The 17,768-nt window shown below is 36.6% G+C and overlaps 1 protein-coding gene across 1 annotated transcript in view; it reads right to left on the reverse strand.

Moving 5' to 3' along the window:
• Positions 1-17,768, reverse strand: part of Cad89D (cadherin 89D) — a 192,643-nt gene that overhangs the window by 13,663 nt on the left and 161,212 nt on the right. The window contains exons 13-15 of the mRNA XM_083142133.1: positions 14,872-15,090; positions 12,298-12,386; positions 10,226-10,309 (exon numbers count right to left, since the gene is read on the reverse strand). Of these exons, the coding sequence (XP_082998259.1) occupies positions 10,226-10,309; positions 12,298-12,386; positions 14,872-15,090 (392 nt within the window). The remainder of the gene's footprint in view (positions 1-10,225; positions 10,310-12,297; positions 12,387-14,871; positions 15,091-17,768) is intronic.

Genomic DNA, 17,768 nt, shown 5'->3' on the forward strand with positions numbered 1-17,768 from the left:
TTCGCTTTTGGAGCCAGATCTGGTTCTTTCGTGCACTCGTTTGGCTGTGAACTGTGGCACCCACCCTCTGCCCCACCATGATGCCACCACTGGCTCCGGTCCATAAAGACCAACTTTTGCCATGAGTGTACATTTTGCACGTGACGTGATATTCATATATAGGCTGCGTCACCTCTTACCTCCCCAGCTAATTTTAAATATTGCTCTGTGCATAAGGTGAAGATGACAATATTGGTATCCATGAATCCTTTATTTTCAATTTGATATGAGCATCATTGGATTATTGAGATGGGTGATGCCGCCAAATCTATGCGGTGAAAACTAAGAATAAATTGCTATCACTTTAAAGCTAACGGTAATAGCAGCGCTCCCACCCTTTGACTCCTAAAATTACACTAGGAGGCACTTTATGCAGCCTTCGTTAATCTAGCTCCTTGAAAGTCATCTTTAGCCACGGTGAAATTTAGCTCTTTTATGCACATTAGGTTTGGCAACACTGCCAGGATGGTCGTATGAGTCAAGGAGAAATGCATTAGGTTTATGGAACAATTATTTTATTCGTTCTCTCGGGCATATCAAACATCCAATGACGTAGAAAAGTACATGGATGGAAAAGCACCCGTAGAACTATGTCATAGTAGAAGAAAACGTCGAAACTCCCATTTGATTAGCCGTAACTTGAAGTTGATTTCCCATAAGGAATACATGGCATTCTGTAAACACTTATTAATCATATTTTTCAAACATCGTGCCTAGCTTACTAATCAACTTGAAAAACAGTTTCCACTTGCAATATGGAGAGAAATTCATACTCTCTTGCACACTAAACCCTTTTTAAAATAGCAGTGGCCAATCCGACGATATTGAAATAAATGCACAACTGGTTCGTAATTGTCCCTCTTCGCATTAAGATTTGATCCTTTGACTCTGATTCTATCCCTCACTCTTCACTTTTTGATCTGACTAAATTTCTTTATTTCTATTTACTTTTTGATTCTCTATCTCTTCATTTTTTACTTCTTGATTCTATGACTCTGATCCTGTCTCTTCCTCTTTGGTTTTTGATTCGCTGTGTCTGTCTCCTTTTATCTCTCTGATTGATTATCTCTTTCCATCTTTGACTCTCTCTCTCTCTCTCCTTCTTACTCTTTGCTCTTGTCTCTTTCTCATGATCACCGACCTCCTTGGGGGAGTGAGTGGTGTGCACAGCGCCCTACGACACCAGAGACTCCTGAGCATGGGTGTATTTGTGAGTATCCCTTCATAGATTTCATCATAGCATCAGTCATCCGCATCGTCTCCATTAGTAAATAGCTGCAGAACAGGGAAGTAAAATCAATAAATACAGGGTGTTCCATTTACATCGCAACCCAGAGTTGGGGATAGTACACTTTTGAACCGGAAGTGGTACACATATAATCCTTACACCAAATTGAAGCCTTGTTCATGCATATATTTTTAAACCGGGGAACAATGATTTGGATTTCAATGACTTTTAGTGGCTTCAGTTGACATTGTACATGTAACTCCGTGCCTCCTTCACCATTTGACTTGAGTTGCGATTGTGCATGTCGGTCCTTGTCCTCCTGGTAGCAATCTCAGGGGGCGCAATGATATCCGGTTTTGTGTACGGACGCTTGCCATCTCTTCGGGGGGGGGGGTGTACGTATTTGTAGACACTGCTAGGATATCTCCGAACCATGCTACAGTGTAGGAACATTTTTCCAGCTCCCACTGTTGTCTAGGATTACTACTGTAGGAGTTGGAGTCCTGTCCAACGCAGGTCATGTTCCACATTTGATTTCACGCCATTGTCAATTGGAGCTACGTAGAGTCCCCGGATTTGCTGTATTATTGTTGGTATCATAAGACCATTCAAACGACATATTCATCGACCCCCCTTGCTATTTGAAAAAAAAAAGTGAGTCGACCCCAGCCTACCCCCTTGTGGGGGGGCCGGGTAGGGAATGGTTGGCCTCATAACGTTTCCCCCTGAACATCATGGAATACGTGTTTCGCCACTTCTTCCTATTTACAGCCGTTCTCACAATACCTAGGGTGGGGTGAGACTTTATGGACACCCTGTACACACAGTCCAATGGTCGCGATTAGCACATGAGGCAGAAATGTGAAATAAAGCAACCGAAAGAGAAAGAAAGTTCAAATAACTTAGAGCTGCTTTTAAAAATAAAAATGGTAATTATGTGGAGAGAATTAAGAATCATGTTAAATTCCAATATTGCAATCTGAAAGTATCGGGTGTCCCACTTAAAAGTGGTACGACTCACTGACTGCTTTTCATACTAGTTGAATTGTTTTTTCATATATATATACTGCAGAGTTTCAAGACATGTGTCATCATATAATTACATTTTCACATCTTATGTTAGGTTAGGTACACTTACTGTGTAAAACTGTAAAACTGTCTGGTTTATAACAAATGCTGAAAGTGCCATCCACCAGCATCCAGGCATCGCTGCGCTCGCAGTACAATGTTCTGAGAAACACGTCGTAATTCTTCAGGGGAGATGTTATTTATCTCGTTTGTGATGTTCTCTTTCAGTTGGTCTATCGTATGAGGGTTATTAGCATACACTTTTCCTTTCAGAGCTCCCCATAAATAAAAATCACAAGATGTTAAGTCCGGCGATCGCGGAGGCCAAAGGTTTTTGCTGACAAGCCTGTTTTCGGGAAACACTTCACTTATACGGGTCATACTCTGGTTGGAGGTGTGGGCAGTGGCACCATCTTGTTGAAAGACGCCGTGTCTTTTTTCATTTTCTGTTAACTGTGCATAGAACGACTCAAATATCTGCAGATGTCTTTCGCTGTTGATAGTCTCTTCAAAGAAAATTGGTCCGATAATGCGTGTTCCCGACACTGCACACCAAACGCCTATCTTCTCTGGGTGAAGAGGTTCTTCATGCACGACGTGTGGGTTATCCTGTGACCAAAATCTACAATTCTGTGAGTTGATGTAACCAGAAAGATGAAACCAAGCTTCATCTGTCATGAAGAAGAGCATAGGATCCAAGTAACCATCAGCAATCGAAGATAACATCCAGTTGCAATAAGTAACTCGTTTAGCTTTGTCTGGTTCTTTCAATTCATGCACTACGGTCACACGAAATGGTCGGAAATGGAGCTCTTTTAGTACACGATGGCATGTTGTGCGGGATACACCAACTTGTTGAGATAATCTTCGTATCGATTTCTTGGGGCTTCTCAATATGTTACTGCGAATTCTGTCCATTACCACCGGGGTCTTCACTGTGGGACGCTTCTTCTTCAAAACATTACTAACGGATCCTGTAGTCCTCCATTTGTTATACATCTTTTGAATTGCATTGGTTGTGGGAGGCTTCATACCGACGTATTTCGCCACAAACATTTCTTTAGTCTCTTTAATGGACCCTGTCTTTATGTAAAATTCAACAATATCTATACGGTGTTCAATTGCAAACTGCACCATTTCTCCGAAAACTTTTGCACAACAATCTCCGCAAACAATCACTTTTATACTGTCGAACGCAACTCAACAATTACGTGTGACTTCAAGTAATGCGATATTTCAGTGTAGGCAACTACATTAATCTGATTCCACCCATTTATTTGTGAACGCCAGAATGAATGTTAGGCGTACCACTTTTAAGTGGTATATTTCGTACCTAAAACTACATTCTTTTGTCGCAAATAAGTTTATTTTCAACCTTTCAGTAACAGTATACTACATGGAAATATGTTACACAGTTCGAAATTTCTCGAAAAGAAAGTAATACCAATTACAGAATTAAATACCTCTAAAATCCTCGGCAAAACTACTTATTCTTACAATGCAATGCTTTTAAAAGCCACAAAACCTTCAACATGTAAAACATAAAAGCACGACTGCGCCATCTGTAGGTTATATTTTAATAGTCTTCCCGCGAAATTTATCAGTTCCTTGTTGTCAGGTACAAACTGGGCCATCCAGTGTACAACATTGAGAAAAGTTGGCATTGAGTGTTCCAAAAAGTAGGCTATCCAAGTAACAATACCAAAGTCTCCAACAGAATCCAACGGGAACTCAACCCCAGGACGAAAGTTAGCCGAGCAAACGAGTAAACACGAAAGATAGGAAGCTTATCTGTTTCTTTACTGGAAGGGCATTCGTCTTCATCCAAGCTTGGGGAAAGAAGATTGTGAGTCTTTCACTTAATCCTTCTATTAATCTTCTGCTTCTGGTCTTGGAGTTCTTTCGACCTTCTCCCAGTCTGCGCTAAGGTCTAAAAACTCCCCCCAACTCGCCCTTTGCAGAAGGGAAAAGTTCATTGTCGTAGCCATGACCCTATTACACGTCCTAAGTAAACATTGGCTTCTCTCTACAGAAGCCTGTGTACTATATATACAGAGTGTCCTGGCTAGAAGTATACAAAATTACACACATTTTTTAGCAATTGTAAAGTTTTGTAGAAAGTAAAATGTGCCATCCTTCAATTTTCGAGTGAAATTGCCATGTCATACAATTTGCATTGGACTGAGTGAAGCCTTGTGAAATTGGTAAACACAACACGAAAACAATTTATGAAGTCAGAAATGACCAAAATGTCACTTACCATGTTTTACACCCGACCCCTTCAATTGTAAAGTTTATTAACTTTCTTGCTTCGGTTTTGTACAAGGTACAAAGCCTTTATGCACTGGCACACCTCAATGTGAGCACCATTTGCAGCTCGACAGATATCCAAACGATACTCACGCTCGTGCTAAGTGTTGGCCAGCATTTGAGGCGTTGTAGTGCAACCGCTCTAACGATACGCTGTCTCAAATCACCCAAATCGTGAACTTTCCGCTTGTACACATCTTTGATGAAGCGCCATGCAAAAACGTGTAATGGTGACAAATCTGGGGATCTCCGTGGCCAGGCAGTGTCTGCGCATGCGTGACTCAACAGCACGATTGGTCGTACAAGTGGACTACCGAAATCTGGGATCTATGGTCAATGACTGAGCTTCACTACGAGACAATATAAGAAGTGTTTTTCGCATTGTTAGCAGTTATTTTTGTATACCTCTAGCCCGGACACCCAGCATTATTACACACTTATGTAATGAAGAGTAACCCAAACCTACATACCACCCAAGAATTAAAGGTGTGCCGAAATATGATTTCAAGCAGGGTTCTAAATCGATTTCCACGAAACGAAACGCTTTATTTTCCTCAACATGAGGTTGTCTTTTTTTCATCAGTGGTTACTAGCGCGACGAGATAGCGACTAATGAAATGATGTGCTGTATTACAATTATTAATTGTTAAAAATTACATAAACACAAAATAGTGAACAATTTTTCTGGAATTTTCTTCCCTTTTTTAATAGACCGAAATCGTGAATGGTAGTCAGTTCGTCCAACTGGGGATTTTTCAAAATTAAATGTACACATCCTCAATATTACTTTCTAAGATTAATTTGAACAAGTGAAATATTGTTCAGGGATGAAATTTATTTAACGTCATTCCTGTCCATTTCAAGCCCCTATGTCTTCGTTGCTCAGAGAAATAATTTTTCACTCCTCAAAAACCAGCGAACTGTGATGTTCTTAACTCCCGGTAGATGGCACGACTCAATAGATTATGAAAGGCTAGCAGTTGAGCAAACGATACAACTACAATATCATCAACATTACTTTTTTATTTTGGATACATTTACATTCATGAACTAACCAATAAACATTGTCAAGCCTTTTAGGAACTCTGAAGCAATAAATACTTTTTCCATAACACTTGTTAGTATATTCATAGATTTTACAAATATATACTTACATATATTTTCCTCATGGAATAAGACATTTCCTTCTATACTATAGTCAATCTTGTTCGTACTTCCTTAAAACTGCTAACAAACTATATCCTAGACGAAGAATTGGATTCATTATTTAATTTGTGGTCAAACTTATTGGAAAATATACCTTTTTGTGTGTGTTATGCTTCAGGCATCTCAATATTATACGTTGCGTAGCATATTCCAAGCCACATTCACCACTCTTACCGCAAATAAAGTAATTTTGGTGACATTTTGGTTTGGTTGATTGGCAACACTGCCAAGAGCATCAAAATGGCTGAAGACAAGCGTTGAAGCTTCTCATTGTTCGTAGCACCAAAGCAACCTCTCTCAGGAAACTGAAAAGAGTAATGGGTCTCACGTTCTTGACGACAATGTGGACTAATCGTCTAATTGTTGGGGAAGCTGGGAAATCAACAATGCGCCTTTTGTCCTCGAGCCTTATTGGACGGAGCAGCGGGGGCTTCTTTGAGAAATGTCAAGGCGCAGGGTGTTAGTGACAGACCACTTCTGTGGATGGAGAGAGATTGAAAATTGTGTGCAATCTCGCTGGCTGTATTCAGATGATGTATGGCACAGAGAATTATAAATGTCCACCGATTCACGTTACGCATTTAAACCAGTAAGGAGGAGGGAAGGCTATGTAGAAAGCAAACAAAACTGGTTAAAAACTGTGTATTAAGGATCGTCGACTGAACTGAATCTGTGAAGTTCCTCTCATGTACAATCACCGGCAAAAAAATGGGACACCTAAATCTTGAAATATGTAATTGTGTGTTGCCTAACTATACGGTAACAATATCAACTTTTTAATAGGAAGTTCTGCTGTCGCCGTAGAGTTATGCAGCACACATTGCACATTGCATGGAAGCTAATATTTCAGGATCTAGGTGTCCAATTTGTTTTGCCTGTGACCGTACGTTACGTCTGCAAGAATTAGATTACAAGGTTACGGTCATGCGACCGCCATTCCACGTGAAAAAATTGTCATACATACACTATTTCCAAATTACTAACATTATCTAAATCTAACATAAATCTGGATCCCATTGACATCCCATTGTAAAACGTTGTACAGTTATTAAAAAATAGTGTATGTGGGTCATTCCATGTCAAATTAAGCAATGGTTTGAACCTTGACATTTCAGAAATTGAAAATTTTTGGTACAGCGGCAGTACCAATAAAGCTGACGAATACTGCTAAATTTCAAATTTCTTGGGCTCATAGTTTTTGAGTTATTTACTCAAAAAAAACAAAATTCCCAAACTTTGACGACATTTTGAAATCTTTAAACAGCTGTAGATCAAATATTATTTGACCTAGAGAGCTCAAATTGGAGTAATTCTCTTCATCTCTTAATGTAGTCCAGGCAAATTAGAAAAAAGAGTGGAAAAAATTCCAACAGAGATAAAAATTGGTAGATATCACCTGTATGGTATTTCAAACAACATACTAAAAGTCCCCGACAATCCGAGTTGTGCTCTGTCCGCCATATTGGAAAATGGCTGATGAACGGTGACGTTTGATCATAATTGCATTATTAACTAAAAATGGTGAAGGCTGAGCCGAAAATGTGTTCAGACATAAATTAAAGAAAATAAAATTTCGAATAACTGTAAGAAGATAATTTTTTGTGATTTAACCAACCATTTCACTGTTAATAATATATGTAACTTCTTTACATGTGCTGCCCGTTGTGGAACTTTGATGTAATGTATGTGATCATCGGAAAACAAACTGAATAACCTTTTTGGCAAGGAAACAATGGATATAACCTAATATTGTATTATTTGTGAACAAACGTTGATTGAAGGTGACACTGTGGTTGTGATAAAAGGCTTAAATGCTATAAAGAGCAGCAGTTTACGTCGAAAAGATGGAATATTTGAGAATTTGGAAAATGAGACGAATGTGAGGTTACATATTAAGTGCCGTAAAGACTATACTCGCGAGAGTAGTATTACTGCTGCAAGTAATCGTTCGCCACAAAATGCAATACTCCTTCAAACGTGATTGCTTGTGAACAGACGAGTTAAAATATTTGAAGTTCGATCCTTAATATTCAAGGATCAAATCATTGAAACTGCCGTCAAGAGGAACAATGATTGGGGAAGGACAGTGCTTGATCGAATTCGCACCGTTATTGATCTAGTTGCAGTTGAGACTAGGTATTACCACCCTTGTTTCACTAAATTTTACACATCCTTACCTACATCAGGAAAACGTGGTAGGCCTGAAGATGAGTGTATTTCTATAGCATTTCTGCAGTTATGCTGCTGCTACCTTGAAAATGATAACGACGAGTGTCAGTACTCGATGAATCAACTTATGACGAAGATGAAGGAATATCTTCCACAAGATACTGATGTCTCAGAAAAAAAAACTCTTAAGAAACGCCTATGTGATCACTATGGAGAAGACATGATAATAAAACACGTAAAGGGCAAACCACTACAGTATGTTTCCGTGATGCAGGATATAAAATATTATCCAAAAGTTGGTACACACAGAAAGAAGAAGATCCAAAGAACGAAAGACTTAGAATTGTTATATATGCTGTCGCAATAATTCGGGAAGATATACGATCTGAAACATATGCCAAATATATGTATCCAAATCTACATTAATGCTTGAAGACAGCTGATGATATGGTTCCAGAGACATTAGGGGTCTTTACAGAGGGTGTGATTATGAAACGAATAAAAGGAAATGAAGACTCCATCAAAAGAAAATATGTGTGTATTGAGCATGCTATTATATCAGCAGTAAGACCACGGACATTCAATTCAATGATTCAGATTGGATTTGCAGTTCATCTACATATACATTTTGGTTCAAGAAATCTTATTGATATGTTATCAAGCATGGGTTTATGTGCATCCTACAGTGAAGCCGTATTGTATCTTAGTTCTGTAATGTTAAGTGATGAGGAAATTGTTGCTGACAAGAAATTATTGAATCACTTTGTCTTTGATAATGCAGACGTCAATGTTCGGACCTTGGATGGACTAGGAACTTTCCACAATATGGGGAGCATTATGTGCACTACTCCTGCAAGATCTGTTCATCCCAGAAAAGAAAATGTTCGATTGAAGAAGCAACCACCAGAATGTTACCTTGCCAAATTTGGTAATGTTCCATTACGGACATACGTTGTGCCTGCTGTCCGTGGCCTGCAGAAAATCAAGATTAAAGAAATTGAATACACCAAACAGGTAGCACCATCAGTGCATGTTGCATCACTTCTTGATTTTGTATGGATGTGTGGAAATCACCTTACCTTGTCACCAAGTCCAAGTTGGAGTGGTTATATGGAGCTTGCCACCGAAGGTAGCAAGGAATATCACATTTCTGAAATAAGTATATTACCATTTATAAAGCTGCTGCCGACAAGTCCATATGCCATATACTCATCCCTTGTGTTCGCAGTTGAAGAATGCATGAAACATGGTCAAAAGACATGTATTGTTACTTTCGACCAACCTCTATATCTGAAAACCTCTGAAATTGTTGCGGCTTCTCTAGTCAGTTGTCCTTCGTCTAGGTGGATTCCACATGCTTATGTCGTACATGAGAGTGATAGAATATATGATGAGGGGAAGCAGATTAGAAGAAGCTTGGTCAGTAATATATATTATTCCTTACAAGTCACGAAATAAAAGTGTAAAACTTCAATCAAAACCAGGCAAATTTGATTAAAAAATTATGGTAAAAATGTTTCCACAGAGTTAAATTTATTTTCTACATTATTAGATAGGTTGGTTAAATCACAAAAATTTATCTTCTTACAGTTATTAGAAATTTTATTTTCTTTAATTTATGTCTGAACACATTTTCGGCTTAACCTTCACCATTTTTAATTAATAAAGCAATTATGATCAAACGTCACCGTTCATCCGCCATTTTCCAATATGGCGGACAGAGCACAACTCGGATTGTCGGGGACTTTTAGTATGTTGTTTGAAATACCATACAGGTGATATCTACCAATTTTTATCTCTGTTGGAATTTTTTCCATTCTTTTATGACATTTTGCCTACTTTTACTGGACTAATGGGCTTTAATTTGAAATGCAACATGGCTGTAATATTTTAATTTTGTAATTTTAATTAAACCCGAAAGAAAGTTTTGAAGACATCAAAGCCGAAATATTGAAATTTAAAGTTAACAATATGTTGAAAAAAATGGTCAAAATTGCACATTTTGAACCCCTGTAATTTCGGATATAAAAAAAATTGTATCTGCAATTTTGCATATTTCCCTACTTCCAGTATGCCAAATTTCAAATGAATCTAAAAATTTAAGGTTGAGGACCTTGTTGATTTGACATTGATTGACTCGTATGTTAATTCCCTTGCCAACCTGTACGTTGATTTGATGATCGAACAAATTTCTGCAGTACTTACGTCCGAATGTCGGCAATATCCCCTTCCACGTGGGGTTCCAGCTTCCTGACTCGTACATCTAAACCCGTCACGTTGTACAATGTTCTGAAAGAGAGAGACACTTATTACTTTCGGGTTTATTTATATGGAATATGCTCTTGAAAGAAACCGTCAAAGAACAATCAACAATCGTAACTCAAATTTTACTGTACCATTAAGCTAAACTATCATTTAAACTAATAAATTTAGTATACTATTAAGCTAAACTATCATTTAAACTAATAAATTTAGTATACTATTAAGCTAAACTATCATTTAAACTAATAAATTTAGTATACTATTAAGCTAAACTATCATTTAAACTAATAAATTTAGTATACTATTAAGCTAAACTATCATTTAAACTAATAACTTTAGTATGCTGTTAAACTAAACTATCATCTAAACTAATGAATTTAGTGTAGTATTAAGCTAAACTATCATTTAAACTAATAAATTTAGTATACTATTAAGCTAAACTATCATCTAAACTAATAAATTTAGTATAGTATTAAGCTAAACTATCATTTAAACTAATAAATTTAGTATACTATTAAGCTAAACTATCATTTAAACTAATAAATTTAGTATACTATTAAGCTAAACTATCATCTAAACTAATAAATTTAGTATACTATTAAGCTAAACTATCATCTAAACTAATGAATTTAGTGTAGTATTAAGCTAAACTATCATCTAAACTAATGAATTTAGTGTAGTATTAAGCTAAACTATCATTTAAACTAATGAATTTAGTATAATATATGAAGCTAAACTATCATTTAAACTAATAAATTTAGTATAGTATTAAGCTAAACTATCATTTAAACTAATAAATTTAGTATACTATTAAGCTAAACTATCATCTAAACTAATGAATTTAGTGTAGTATTAAGCTAAACTATCATCTAAACTAATGAATTTAGTATAATATATGAAGCTAAACTATCATTTAAACTAATAAATTTAGTATAGTATTAAGCTAAACTATAATTTAAACTAATAAATTTAGTATAGTATTAAGCTAAACTATCATTTAAACTAATACATTTACTATAGTATTAAGCTAAACTATCATTTAAACTAATACATTTACTATAGTATAAAGCTAAACTATCATTTAAACTAATAAATTTAGTATACTATTAAGCTAAACTATCATTTAAACTAATAACTTTAGTATGCTGTTAAGCTAAACTATCATCTAAACTAATGAATTTAGTGTAGTATTAAGCTAAACTATCATTTAAACTAATGAATTTAGTATAATATATGAAGCTAAACTATCATTTAAACTAATAAATTTAGTATAGTATTAAGCTAAACTATCATTTAAACTAATAAATTTAGTATACTATTAAGCTAAACTATCATCTAAACTAATAAATTTAGTATAGTATTAAGCTAAACTATCATTTAAACTAATAAATTTAGTATAGTATTAAGCTAAACTATCATTTAAACATACATTTTCTATAGTATTAAGCTAAACTATCATTTAAACTAATGTATTTAGTATAGTATTAAGCTAAACTATCATTTAAACTAATAAATTTAGTATTAAGCTAAACTATCATTTAAATTAATGAATTTAGTATACTACTAAGCTAAACTATCATTTAAATTTTAATATTCGCCCTGTGGGATACGTGCGAGATATATATATATACAGGGTTAGTCATAATTATGTTAACATTAAATGGGATAAACCAAACCATTAGTGTTAACATAATTTTGACTAACCCGTATTTTCTTAGTTGTAATGTATGCCTACAAACCTTATATTAACGTCTCTTCCCTGCTCTGAACGTGTAACAATGGTTCTTTATTATCAGACAATATTAAATGACCATTATCCATTTTCTTTTGTTTACTCTCCTTACATTAATATACTGTCTAGAATAAGTGTAAGATATAGTTTTGTGAACTTCGATAGACTTCGAACAATACAGAGGTAGGTGAATACACCATGATGACGGTGTCGGGAGAGGAAAGTGTGACAAGTAATATATGCATCTATTAAAACAGTTAACTGAATTACTTAAAATACTTACTGCGTGATATTTTCCATGTTTGCTTCAACTATTGTCGGCCTTGCACCTATTACCATTACCAACTGCTTTTGCTCGTCGAGAACATACACCTAAAATGAGAAAAATACATTACATTAAATAAATACTTGGCATAGAATATCCATGTACCATTATTTTACCTCTGAAACATGTACAGTCAGAACCATAAGTAGATTTGGTGTTAGTACGTGATCTGTATGCAACCCGCAATACAAATCAGATTGTCATATTACATATTATTGAAGGATCTTCATTAAAATTGGTAAAGATTACAACAGAGGGCGCTGGAGAATTCCGAGATGTGTTATTTTTAAAACTACAGTTATTTCATCTTTCTCGAGTTGCTTTTCTAAACATTATATCGCGTTTAATCTCTTCAACAATCGATTGCCTAGCTAATATTATTCCTTTAGGCTTGGCACATGTTTCTCAAACAGAATCTACGTTCCTCGAAATCGGATCAATGTTTTACATTCATTAAAGAAAATGACATGCTTCCCAAACAGAAAACTGGTTTCAATATTCCTCTTTCTATTAATAGCAATATACCTAGGTAGATAAAATCCCATTCCATCCATATTTTTCTATTAAGGATATATTAATGTTTCACCACCAAAATTTGACGTTTCACAAAAAAAATCTGTATGATTTTGACCAGTGATTCACAAACAGAATCCCTATTTCTTTCAATCTAACAGACGCTTCGCAAACAAAATTTGTACAGCATTTCAATTTCGACACGTGTTTCGAAGCAGAATCTGTACTCCTTCACATTTGGCACATATTTGAGCATGGACATACAAGCATGAGAATTTCGTGTGGGACGTGAAGACTTACTCAAACCTCAGCAAAACAAAATAGTGTTGGATTCAGAGGTCAAAGACATTTGGCAACCGCTTTCTTTTGAAAGCCCGTCTCGGTGGGCGTTCTGAAGATGTCAGCGACACGCGAAGAGATATATGATTGCAGGGTCACACAACTTGGGAACATCTTGCGAAAGGGCGTAAGGAACAGAGGTGGTGACACTGTGTATCGGCCATTCGTTGTGCAGGAAATAAAGAACAGAAAAGAAAACAGGATGATGTTGAGAGGTTATGTAGTATGTAACACATTCAGTGAGAAATCTACCATCAAATTTTATATTTGTGTGTGTAGCGTCAAGAGGACAAGGGGTGTAAGGGGTAACCTTTTGGAAGTAACCCAAATGTCAACCTCACTTCCATGTAGTACACCCTGGACTGCATTTTGCAGACTAACGAGGATCTGGTGCCTTCATCTATATCCAGGATTCCTCTGTAACAGTCATGTTGTGCTTTCCATTCATCCATCTCATCATATCACCATCGTCGCGATTAGCCAAAAGTTGCAGAAAAGCAACGTAATTCAATCAATCAAGTAGACAATATACTTAACAATTTTGTAAAGTTAGTTGTTTATATCATGACCAATTGCACCTAACCTAACGCCTTTCTATTTTATGAAGCGTGTTAAAGGACTTTTGAATCACCCTGTACTTCAATTTTCTGCCACATTTGGATCATTTCGAAGATGGGGGTGAATGATAATCTGATGAAAATGAAGAAGGGACGCTGAGAAAGAACACCCATGGCTAAGCCGGGATTCCTACCCGGGTCCCCAGGGAGAGACGAAAAAAGAATAAAGAGATTTAGGGAGCAGTTGAAAACTAATAAATATAATAACAAGAAGTAAGGAAGTGAGAAGGAGGAAGTTCAATTGGAAAGACCTAAACAGAAGAACTACAATCTATATATATAAAAATGGATGTATATGTACTATGAGTGGATGTGTGTTTGTTCAGCAATAACTCTCGAACGCCTGGAGCGATTTCAACCAAACTTGGTACACGTATCACTTGCAATCTCGAAAGAAATACTGTGGGAGTAAGACAGCCCCGGCACCCCTAGCGGTGGGGGAGGGAAGGGGGACATAAAATAGCATTCTGTTGCGTGGCATTTTCGTATCATATCCTGCAAGTTATGCTTCCTGCAAGACAGCACGGCGAAGTTGGTTGCCTACACAGAAGGTGCGATATTGATATCCTCGAGCAATTTCAACACTTATCACTTACAATCTGGAAATAAATACTGTGGGGGTAAGACACCCCTGGCACCCGTAGAGGTGTGGGTGGGAAAGGGGGGGTGACATGTAAAAATAATCGAAAACGACCGACATTAGTGTGGAATCCATAGTTGTCGGGGTCACTAAGATGAATAGTGGCACTCGCAATGCCGTTCAACTCCAAGTTAATTTAACACTATAGTTATAATTCATTATTTTACTGTCTAATAGAAGATTGGGATAAATAAATACCCGGGCAACGCCGGGCAATCATCTAGTGTAATCATAAAGAGGGAACGGGATGAATTCAAAGTGGCCAAAAAGAAATTGCGCAAACTTAAAATAGCAAAAGAAGGAATGAAAAGAAGGTAAAATTAATAGAGAAATAGAAGCAAAAAGGAATACATAATGGAGAAAATATAGTCGGGAAAAACACTAAACCAGGAAGCAAAGGCATGAAATCGTAAATTCACTTACAAAGACATTCGCGATGGCGGATCTTCCGTTCTCCGCCCCTCTGCGGTCCGTCGCTTTGACGTCGAATCCGTAGACTTTGCCTCCGTCTCTGGCGAAACTCACGATCGACCTCACTTGGCCGGTGACTGGATTGATGTCGAATTTATGCGATTCGTCGTCGAGTTTTGAAAGAATGTCGTATCTAACCTCCCCGTTGATGCCCTCGTCTGGGTCCTTCGCCTGAAAAGAAAGAAGAAATTTATTCAAATACATTACCTTACACGTGTAATTTTACAGTTCACAATTTTAGTTCTAATTTCAGTTCAGTGTTCATTTCCCCCAGGTATCAGTTCATTAGGAGAAGGATTTAGATACATTTGAAAGTGTTGCATCAGTAGAGGAGAAGGTCTAAATATGGGCGAAGGTTTAAATATGGGTTTTAGAGTTATCAGCGCTACCGGGTGCTGCAGGCTGGCGGAGGCTATTGGAACTGGTTATCTGTCAAGGACAAAGGTTGCCGTGTCAATTCGAAAGAGAAAGTGGTGGTTAGTTTCGGCCTTGGACGCTGTTATAGAATTGCGACTTCCGAAAACTTTTTGCAGGTATGTTTTAACTCAGCGTTTTCTGAATTCTCATCTGCTTTCTATAGGTTATGATATTAGCGGTACATAAAACAAATGTGGGCTCTTATAATGCCATGATTTGTTTGTGAAATATGTACCACAGAGAGCGAAAATAAATTGAAGAAGAAAAATAGCGTGATGGTCTAAGTATGGGCTATGACATGAGGTGTAATGCTGAGATCACATTTTCAACAAATATTTGGATGTTTTTCTTAATTTCGATTTTTCCCATTCCGCGTGATTTTGAAAACAACAGATTATTCATAAATATGAATTTTATGATGTTTTAGCCATAAATGACTGCTTTTTTATTTTAATCGCTTTTTGTGATATTGCCACTAGTAGCCCATATTTAGACCACAATTTTGAAATACATCATTTTACCATTTTTTGGAAATTGCTTTTTTATTAAAAGAAATTGAGACCTTCTATACTTTAGCTTGCTATTACATTTAAGTATATATTTCATAGATATGCATTTTCAAGACACGTGCTTGATATATTATTTTTTCCTCCGAAAATGACAAAATTAAAAGGGTGGCCATATTTAGACCTTTTCCTCTAAGAGCAAGGACACTGAAGTTTATCGAATTTCCTTTTTTCCCTTCATTTCTACCTTTTGTCATTCTTCTTTTTTCTTTCTTTCTTTTGTTTTCTCTGCTCCTCAATATGTCTTTACACTTGTCTCTTATACTATTTCTTTTTCTTTCTCCTCTTTCTCTCTACCTATCTTCCACAATCTTTCTATCATTATATCTCTCCACATCCTTCCCTTTCATTGTATCTCTCTTTATCATCTCTTGCCAATTCTCTCTATCCTTTTTCACTGTGTATCTCTATTCTCTTTCACACAATCTTTCTCCTTCCTTTTCACTCTCTACTCTTTCATGATCTCTCTCTCTCTCTCTCTCTCTCTCTCTCTCTCTCTCTCTCCCTTTCTCCCTCTACATTATTTTCTTTCTTTCCCTTACACTCAACACCTCTTCCAGACACTCCCCATCGTCGCCTTGTAATGAAGGGGTCCCGGGTTCGTTACCCAGTGGAGGCACACGGCACAGTGGTTCGGATTCCACTTCAAACTGTAGGTCCAGTCCCGATTAGCCTTTCTGTGCATAAAGTGGACTTAAAACAACAATTCAATCAATCAATCAGACACTCGTCTTTCTTTCAAACTCTGTTCTTCAATCTCTCTCTTCACTATCTCTCTTCCACTCTTTCCTGTCTCTCTTCCGCTGCTTATCAACTTTTCATTGTTCCTCTATCTTACTTTGCCCCCTTATCTCTTTATTTTCCCTGTTTCTGATGTATTTCTTTGTTGCTGTTTCTTCTGTCTCTCTTAATTTTTGTCTCTCTAACCTCCTATTCCTCTCATTCTCTCGCTATCCTTCTCCATGTTTGATAAGATGATCAACATCATTTTTCAAAATTTGTAGGTTATCTCATAAAGCAAGGCCATTTTATAGTTCAATTCTTTCAAAAAATTGGTAGTCAGTTTTAAAGATTTTTAAAAATTTGTTGTTTATTTTTTGTAAAACATATTTCTTAGGCTAATATCTCATAAATCAGGATCATTTAAAAATATATATAGGCCATTTTCCTATAAATCAAAATATTTTTTAAAATGCAGGTCATATTCTTATACAGGGTGTATCAAAAGTAATAGCTCAAACTGACACAGGTGAAAGTACACGATAATGGAAGCAAAAAAGTCTCAGTAGACATGGGTCTGCAAACCAGCCGTTTTAGAGATAATCGCGAATGTGTGGTTACAAGCCGCCACTGACTTCAGTGTTTGTAAACGTCGTCCTAGTTGGTAAAATACCAATAACACAGTATGGAAAATCAGGAGTTCTCAATGCTTTTATTGAACATTCTACTTACTTTTCCATTTTCACTACGCAGTCCAGCACAACTGACGTAACTCCCACAGTACAACTAGACTGAGTACTGATTATATCGATACAACGCCACCTCTCGGAAATGTTCTGTTTTGTAAACAAAGAGCAAACGCGCAAGGAGTAAAGCACTCGGTGTTTACAAAATGCAATCAGTGACGGCTTCTAACCACACATTCGCACACATTATTAGCATTTTACCAACTAGGACGACGTTTACAAACAATGAAGTCAGTGGCGACTTGTAACCACACATTCGCGATTATCTCGAAAACGGCTCGTTTGCAGACCCATGTTTACTGAGACTTTTTTGCTTCTATTATCGTGTACTTTCACCTGTCAGTTTGCGCGATTACTTATGAGACACCCCGTAAATGGTCATTTTACAGGTCATTATTTT

The sequence above is a fragment of the Lepisma saccharinum genome, chromosome 20 (genome assembly GCF_977018435.1).
Source record: "Lepisma saccharinum chromosome 20, izLepSacc3.1, whole genome shotgun sequence".
Classification (NCBI taxonomy): Eukaryota; Metazoa; Arthropoda; class Insecta; order Zygentoma; family Lepismatidae; genus Lepisma; species Lepisma saccharinum.